At 44.8% G+C, this 8178-nt stretch overlaps 1 protein-coding gene across 1 annotated transcript in view; it reads right to left on the bottom strand.

The window, feature by feature from the left end:
* LOC105820600 (cytochrome P450 2B6-like) overlaps nt 1–7500 on the bottom strand; it is a 19597-nt gene extending 12097 nt beyond the window's left edge. Inside the window, exons 1-4 of the mRNA XM_012657122.1 lie at nt 7298–7500; nt 3005–3167; nt 2729–2878; nt 1008–1168 (exon numbers count right to left, since the gene is read on the bottom strand). Coding sequence (XP_012512576.1) covers nt 1008–1168; nt 2729–2878; nt 3005–3167; nt 7298–7468 — 645 coding nt within the window. The 5' untranslated portion in view covers nt 7469–7500. The remainder of the gene's footprint in view (nt 1–1007; nt 1169–2728; nt 2879–3004; nt 3168–7297) is intronic.
* Between the last annotated feature and the right edge of the window lie 678 nt (nt 7501–8178).

The following is an 8178-nucleotide window of genomic DNA, read 5'->3' as shown; positions in this document are numbered from 1 at the left end:
ATTCACAATTGCAAAGAAGTGGAAACAACCCAAGTGCCCATCAATACATGAGTGGATTAATAAAATGTGGTATATGTATACCATGGAGTACTATCCAGCTATAAGAAACAATGGTGATATAACACCTCTTGTATTTTCCTGGATAGAGCTGGAACCCATTCTACTAATTGGAGTATCTCAAGAATGGAAAAACAATCAGCACATGTACTCACCAGCAAACCGGTTTCACTGATCAACACCTAAGTACACATATAGGAATAACATGCATTGGGTGTCAGGCAGATGGGAGGGGAGAGTGGGGATGGGTATATACATACATAATAAGTGTGAATTGCACCCTCTGGGGGATGGACACACTTGAAGCTCCGACTGGGAGGGAGGGCAAGGGCAAAGTAACCTAAACATTTGTACCCCCACAATATGCAGAAATAAAAAAAAATGACCAGCATAGTACTTTATAATCTGAGAAAAGTTCTTTAAAGAAATGCATACACAGGGAGAAGGAGAAATGGGAAAAATGGAAGAAATGTGGTTCCCTATTGTGATATACCCTTGAATTTCCTCAGGTGAGGCATTTACGTAGGACAGAGAAGCAAAGACACAGGAATCAGCGCCTAGAAGAGCAGAGAGGCTGAAAGTCCGATTTAGTCTCCTCTCTCTCCCTCACACCCACAGCCCCTCCCCCCCGCACTACAACAGTATCAACTCTGTTTCTCAAGATTCCCTTATCTCTGCCATTGCTTGTCCTGTTTTCACTCATTTCTCTCTATCCTAAACCCTCATTTTCTTTGTCTTCCTCTGAGTCTCTATTTCTGCCTCGAATCGCCCCCATTCTTTTCTTCAGTCTCTCTGTCCCTGTCCCCAGGTCTCAGTGTTCCCATCTCTCTATGTGTCCCTGCCTTTCTTCCAGCCATAAGCTGCATTTCTGGCCCCTCCAAAAGATTATCCTTTCCCCTGCGCTGGATGTCACCTCATCCACCCTCCCTGTCCCTGTCCATCTCTCTGACCTGGCCAGATGAAGAGCTGATCAGTGATAAGGACTGGTAGAACAGGTTCAGCAGCCTCAGAAACTCTTCATCTTTGTAGTCAAAGCGTTTTCCAAAGACAAGGGAGCAGATAATGTTGGCAGTGATGCACTGGAAGAGGAAGGCGGGGTCCAGGAGGGCTCCTAGGAGGAAGAAGAGACAGCAGATCAAGGGACATGGGCACAGAGTTTGGGGAACCTCTGGCTGTCCCACTTCATCTCTGTGTGACTGTTCGGTGTCGCTCAGTCATGATAAACACAAGAAAAACATCACAGCCGACGCTCACTCCCATTGTCCATTGGGCCCCATTCTAAGCACTTCACATATCATTTTATCTACTCTCACCGTAACATTGTGAAGTACATGCTATTCTACTGTTTTCCCCATTTTATAGCTGGGAAAACAGAGAGTTTAAGTAATTTGACGAAGATTACACAGCTGCTCATTGTGGGGGCCAGGATTCCAATGTAGGCAGCCAAGCTACAGGGTCTGTGCAGTTGGTCCTCACCCTGCACCTGTGAGCTAAGAGGGTTTTAAGTCCCAGGGGCAGAGGTGTGGCAGAGTAGATGTTCGGTCAATTGCTCGTGCAAATTAAAAAGCCCTGATCTCTCTATCCCTATTGTGACTCCCCTCTTCAATGCTTTTATCCACACCTGGGGCTCTCTGGGCATCATGAGTTGCTCTGCACCTCTTAGTTGGTGTCTGTGCACACAGGCTCAACCCTAGCCCCGTAAGCACATGAGAACACCAGGTTGCTGTGGCCTCTGTCTCTGGGTCTCACCTGTCTTCTCTCTTTTCTCTGCAGAACTTTTCCTGAGCCTCGTCTGTCTGTGTCCCTAATTTTTCCAGCCTCCATTTCTCTCTGCTGTCATTTCTTTCTGCCTCCCTGAGTCCCTCTCCCTGTGTGTCTGTGCACATCTCTGCGTGCCTTTCTCTTTGTTTTGGTCTCTGCATCGTCATCTCTTTCTCCTTTCCTGTCTCTCTACCCATGTCTCTGTCTCCTCCTGTCTTTCTTCTCAATCCCTCTGTCCCTGCTCCCTGTTGCCCCCATGTCTCTGCCTCCCCATCCCAAAATCTCTCAAGAGGCTTCATAAGAGAGATGGTAAAGACCTGCCATAATTTAGACAAAAGTGCAAAGAAAGGACCCTGTCACCTGTATGTCCCATAAATACACACTTATGCAGAATTAAAGAACAACCAAAAGTGCTTCCTTGATGCCCCCACTGGCTGCCGGAGAGCAGAGCACCCACCTGGCCTCTTTGATCACGGGCAGCTCCTCAGCAAGTCACCCAAGGAAAGGAAAATACTTTTCCTTATCTTCAAATTGTCTGCAGGTTTCTCTTTTCTCTTTTTGCTCTCTTTTATATGATTTCTGTTTTAGCCTTACATAGATAGAATTAATCCACGAAGTGCTTTCACTGAGCCCAGTAAATAATGCCCTACTCACTAAGTATACATGTTTGAGTTATTTTTAGACACTACACACCTCACACCTTCCTCTTTCCCGGGCTGTCTGTGTTTCTCTCCTGCCAATCTCTGTCCCCTTCCAGTCCCCTGTCTCTCTCTCTTTCCCTGTCTGTCGGTCTGATGGTCTCCCGGGCTCGAGCTCTGGCTCCGCCCACATTTGCCTTTCTATTTTTCTACTGCTGGTCGCCTGCACCTCTCTCTGTTTCAGTTTCCTTCCTGCCACCTCCAGGACTCACCCTTTGATTTCCGCAGCTCCTCCACCAGACACTGAGCCTCCTCCTGAATCCGCTCCCCTACACTCCGCTTTCCCATCCCGAAGTCCTTCATGGTGGCCACAGAGAATCGCCGGAGGGTCTTCCAGCGGTCCATATTGGCAAGGACCACGCCTGGGGTGTGGGGAATTGTGCATTGCAGAGGACATTAGAAAGAGGCTCTGGGTCCTTCTTCACCCATTTTCCCCCTTCGCTGACGCATCCTCCACCCGGCCCTCCCAGTGCCTTGGAGGCTCTCACCATATCTCTGGAAGAATGGCTCCATCATGATGATTTTGCCCCGGCCAGAGAATTCCTCAGCCTGGTCCACCAGGGCCTCCTTTATGGCCTCTATCCCACACAGCATGACCACGGGCCTCCGTCCCAGGTATACCGTGAAGACATCCCCATATTTCTGTCGGAGCTGCCAAGCATACCCACACCCTGGGTTATATGAGTCAGCACACACCTCAGTGGTCAAACTATTAAACACTCACACACCAGACTGGTAATCAGTCATCTTCCCCAGGACCCTTCTCCCCAGGCTGCCTTTTCACCTTCCCAGGACCCAGCAAATAAAGGATAAACCATGGCCCAGCTAAGGTCTGCTCTGATTGGTTGGTGCCCTAAACAGTGCAGGTGATCAAATACTTCTAATGTTACTGCCACCCACATAGCCTTGAGTCTGGACACTTCTCCCTGGCATCACAGCCAAAGAATCATACTCTTCCTTATCAACCATTTCGCTTTCCACGGTTTCAATTATCCATGGACAACAGTGGTCTGAAAATATTAAATGGAAAGTTCCAAAAAGAAACGACTCATAAGTTTTAAATTGTGCACCATTTTGGGTAGCATGATAATACCTCACACCAACCCACTCTGTCCCACCTGGGATGTGAATTGCCCCTTTGTCCAGCATGTCCATGCTGCATACGCTACTCACCTTGTACAATGTGAGTGGTACTATGGCCATTTTAAGCTTTGTCATTTACGGAGAGCTAATTGTTCACTCTGATACTTTTCTGAGCAACTATAAGCCTAACATATTTCATCTTCAAGGAGATTCATGGAAAGGACTCTGACAAATACAGGTTTCTATAATATAACTTTAAGATCATATCAGTGGATGGGTAAGAAATCCCAGATCTGAAGGTTCAAAAAATTGCTAAACCAATATAAAGCTGAACAAAAATTAATTAAATACCAACAAAATGATTTAGCAGATTTTCATGCTAAGTCAGCCAGTACTGAAATTGTCAAGATATGCAACTTGAATTAACTGAGTAAGATTGATTCAAGTCCAATTACTTATGATAAGCTATTTAATAAATAGTGCTATGCACGTGAATTGGAGAAAAAAATTGGTATTTAAGAGGATGGTGATCCAATGGTAAGCATGCAGTCATGGGGACTGGATGGTTTCCTGGTACCTCCTGAGTTATTATAGCTGCCATTATTAAAAGCTCTGCACTCCATGACTCATCATGAAAGAGATAAAATGATGCAAGTTATGAAAAAAATATTGTGACTGTTCTAAGATTGCTAAAATGGTTTATAGCAGTGTTTGGTTTGTGAAGCCCATAATTCTGGGAAGACGATGAAGACCTCAGATGATACATTTCTGGCACCCGAGGTATCATTTGAACACTTGCAGATGGAGTTAACTCAATTGCCACACACAATACATGTTTTCTGGTGGTATAGAAGCTTTCCTACAGAGCAAGGCCAATAATATAACAGTAACTAAAAGGTTATTAGAAATGTATTTCCTTTATGGGGCATTCCTGGAGAAATCACCACTTAAAAGAGTGTTTGTTTCACTGGACAAATTGTAAGACGGTTAAATAAGGTAATACAAACACAAAGTCATTAAGCAAAGATAACTGAATTGACTGGATTGCTTTGGTCAAAGGTATTACTGTGATGGTAATCAGATCACTCCCACAAAAAAACATAGATTGACCCTTATTAAGTAGTTATGGACCTCAAGTCTTGGCTCCACATCTCCCAATTCAAAGGAACTCTGCCAGACTTCTGGAACAGTACAACTGTTGGGGACCTTAAGGTTCAGCTGACCAGGGACGTTTTTCCCCAGAAGGAGAGAGCAGCCTAGATGTGGACAGTGTGCTTGAAAATGCGGATCAAGACTTTTCTGCCATTAGGAAAGCATTATCTTTTTTTCCTTTCTTCCCTATTTCCTGCTGTCCTAATCCCTTCCTTTTCATTACAGAAAAACCCATGAGACCATAATCTGTGGATGGCTTTAGCAAATACTTGTTATGCTCCAGCAAGAAAATCGAGCAATTGTTGGTTTTGTGGGCTAATGGTTGCCAAAAGAGGAAACACTGATGCCATTGCCTCCTTGCGTTCCCAGTGAGAGTCAACCTTAAACCCCAAAGGAAGGGTGGAAAGTTATCCTTGGTATTCTAGACATCACTAATAGTTCCTTTCCTACACTCACTGGTAACAGTACCCTGACCTTTTCAATTCGTAACCTAATTACTATCAAATATAGAAAACTTATGTGAGTGTTACCTGCCAAAGGTATATTGTGCTTCCAGTTGTCACATGCATGAGACCTGGGGACTACCTATGAGGGTGTGAATAATTGCTTGCATCATGATTCTGGATTAATCTGAGTAAGGTCCCTTTGGACTAAATGTGGTTATGCACCCTTACAGCATAGTATGAAAAGATTGCAAAAAAATTAAGCTTCCCACTAGATCTTGTTCAAGAGCTAGGGAGACTTATGGCAGGACAAATTTAACTGACCTCTGCTCAAATGCCACTGAATTGTCCTCTTGTCCAGTCCCTGAGGGTCTCTATTGGGTCAGCTGAGGATTTCCTTACTCTGCACTGTCTCCTCACTGGTTCAGATCTCGCTAATTGGCCTGCCTCAATCCAGCCTTCCAAATAGCTTTTCCTGAAAGTTCCCACAATACCTCCCATCATCAGAGGCCAACGTGGTCGATAACTGAAATTAGTACCAACTTCAAAATATAAGATAAGTTAGTTTCCACTGAGCAAAGTTTCCCGTGGGGTTCCTGGAGGCCTTAGGTGGTATTGGGGTGCCCGCTGTATGGACTTTAAGACTAATCTCTACACTGGGGAAGATCTCAGATTTTATAGCCAATTAGACCTCCCAGCGTTTCAGACAGGTAAAAGCCACACTTCAAAAGGTGGATCAGAATATTTATGTTGAAAGAAAACAATTCATGGCATATTAAGCAGTTGTAGATCTTCTTTTTGACCATGTTGGAGTTGTATACAGAGCAGGGAATAACCAAACATTGCACGTAACTTTCCCCTGATTTTACGACTACAGAAAGCTTAATTGGAAAGGTGGCTTATATTGCTGTTTCTCTAGCCTCTGCCACAAAATATTTTAATGACATTTATCAGGTGAAAGGAACACATGATGTGTTTATGGGGGCAGCTAACATGTGATTGACAGGCATCCTGAACGGTGAATGGCAATCCAGGCTATCCCAAGGTTTTCTAAGTTTTACACATCTTCTAGTGAGTCTGCAGGTTACTATGACGGTGTTCCAGGCTAACTGTAAAAAGGGATATCTCTTTGTATCTCACCATTGAATTGCAAGCTATGGTCCTTAATCTCTGTGCCACTCTGAAAAAAGGCTATGACGCCAATATAGTTATCTTTAGTGCCTGAATTTTGAATTGTTTGATTTTGTTTGAGTCGGTTCTTGGAGACCCCTGTTAAGGGGTATAGTTCAGTTTCCTGGTCCTATCCTCCTGACGGTCAGCACATTAGCCTCTGTGAAGTGTTATATCCCCTCAAGAGTCTCAAATGCTTGTATGATGCCCTCCTTTGTACATGAAAAGGTCTCCTTACAGTTAGAATAACAAAAAGAGAAGAAAGCATAAAGAGTCGTCCAACTAATTGACATTACAAATTGTCAATTCCATACTGAGACAAAGCAAGTCCATTATCATGGTGTCTGTGTCCAGGGTTTTGGTCAATCTCTCAAAATTGTGAGGCTGACCAGAAGGGGGGAATTGTTCAATTAAATTAAATTTGGCCTAAAGCTACCTCTGTATATAGTAATCTACAACCTAACAAGCTGCAGACCAACTTTAGATTATATTCTTGCAACAAGTAGTCAAGTTTCAGCCACCCAGAGCGGCTGAGCTTTCAGCCAATCACAGGCTGAAAACTGCTGAGACCTGTCCAAACGAGGCACATTCTGAGCTGTAACCAACCAGGCTATTTCTGTATGTCACTTTCTTTTTCTCACTGTAAGTTTGCTTGCCCATGTTCCTGGGTGATGCTCTCTTAACTTCTAGTGGTTCAGGGTGCTGCCCTATTCTGAATCTGTTCCTTGCTCAAATAATCTCTGCTAAATTTAATTTCTTTAAAGTTTTTTCTCTTAACACCACCATCCATACTTCAGCTGATGCCCCTTACTCACCAACCTTCCCCACCCCACCCCTGAGTCTGGAAGCCTCCATCACTCTTTCCTCAGGGGGATCGCCAAATATCAATGCCGGAACCAGCCCACCCTGAGACCCCAGCCATCTGCATCTTACCCTCAGGAAGGACTTGAGTAGGCCTCCTCTGTCCATTTGCAGAAGGTTCCCCAACAACGGAAGAGGATGGGGACCTGGCGGGAGGTCTTCACGGGCCTTTGGGCGGCCCTTGACCAGGAGTAGCAAGAGGCCCATGAGGACTGCAAGGAAGAGGAGGACACTGAGCTCCATGGTCCCAGGCTGTCTTCTACCCCACTGCAGCCTCCAGCTGGGTCTTTTATCCTAAGCCTGCCTCCCCACTCAGTTATGAAACTTCATCCAGTCCCCGCCTCCCCTCTCATCCTTATCGGGGTATGTTAACTTAGAGGGATGGTGCGGGGGAATCTACACTTCCTGCTTGAGTGGCACTGTGACCTGTTCCCTGTCCCTTTACTCTCCCCCTAGATGCTGGCAGGGATACTGTGGTGAAGATACTAAAGTCCACAGGAGCATGTGAGTGTGTGGGGGTGTCAGTGTATTCATGTGTGTTTATTTTTGTGGGTGTGGGTGAGCATGCACTTGTCTACTTAGTTGCCTGCTTGTTTATGCTTGTGTGTATTTGACTGCCTGCTTGTATCTGTGTCTGTGCTTATATAATGATTTTTATATATGAAGTGGTGTTTGTATTTATGTGACTCTGCTAGAGTGTGTTTCTCTGTACTAGTGTGGGTATGCTTATGTGTGTATTCTTGCATGTGAGGGGGTTCTGTGTATTTATATAATTTCATATTTGAAGGTGCGCTTGCATTTGTGTGGTGGAGGTGGTGGTGGTGTATGTTCAAAACTGAGCAGCTGACCGAAAGGAGGGAATTGTTCAATTAAATTAAATTTGCCCTAATGCAGCCTTTGTAACCTGGCGAATTGTATTCTAACTTAGACTGCAAGAGACTGTGTGTGCTGTG

Source organism: Propithecus coquereli, unplaced genomic scaffold (assembly GCF_000956105.1).
Source record: "Propithecus coquereli isolate 6110/MARCELLA unplaced genomic scaffold, Pcoq_1.0 Scaffold53, whole genome shotgun sequence".
Lineage (NCBI taxonomy): Eukaryota > Metazoa > Chordata > Mammalia > Primates > Indriidae > Propithecus > Propithecus coquereli.
The sequence above is the reverse complement of the archived record's forward strand: the minus strand, read 5'-3'. Positions and strand labels throughout refer to the sequence as shown.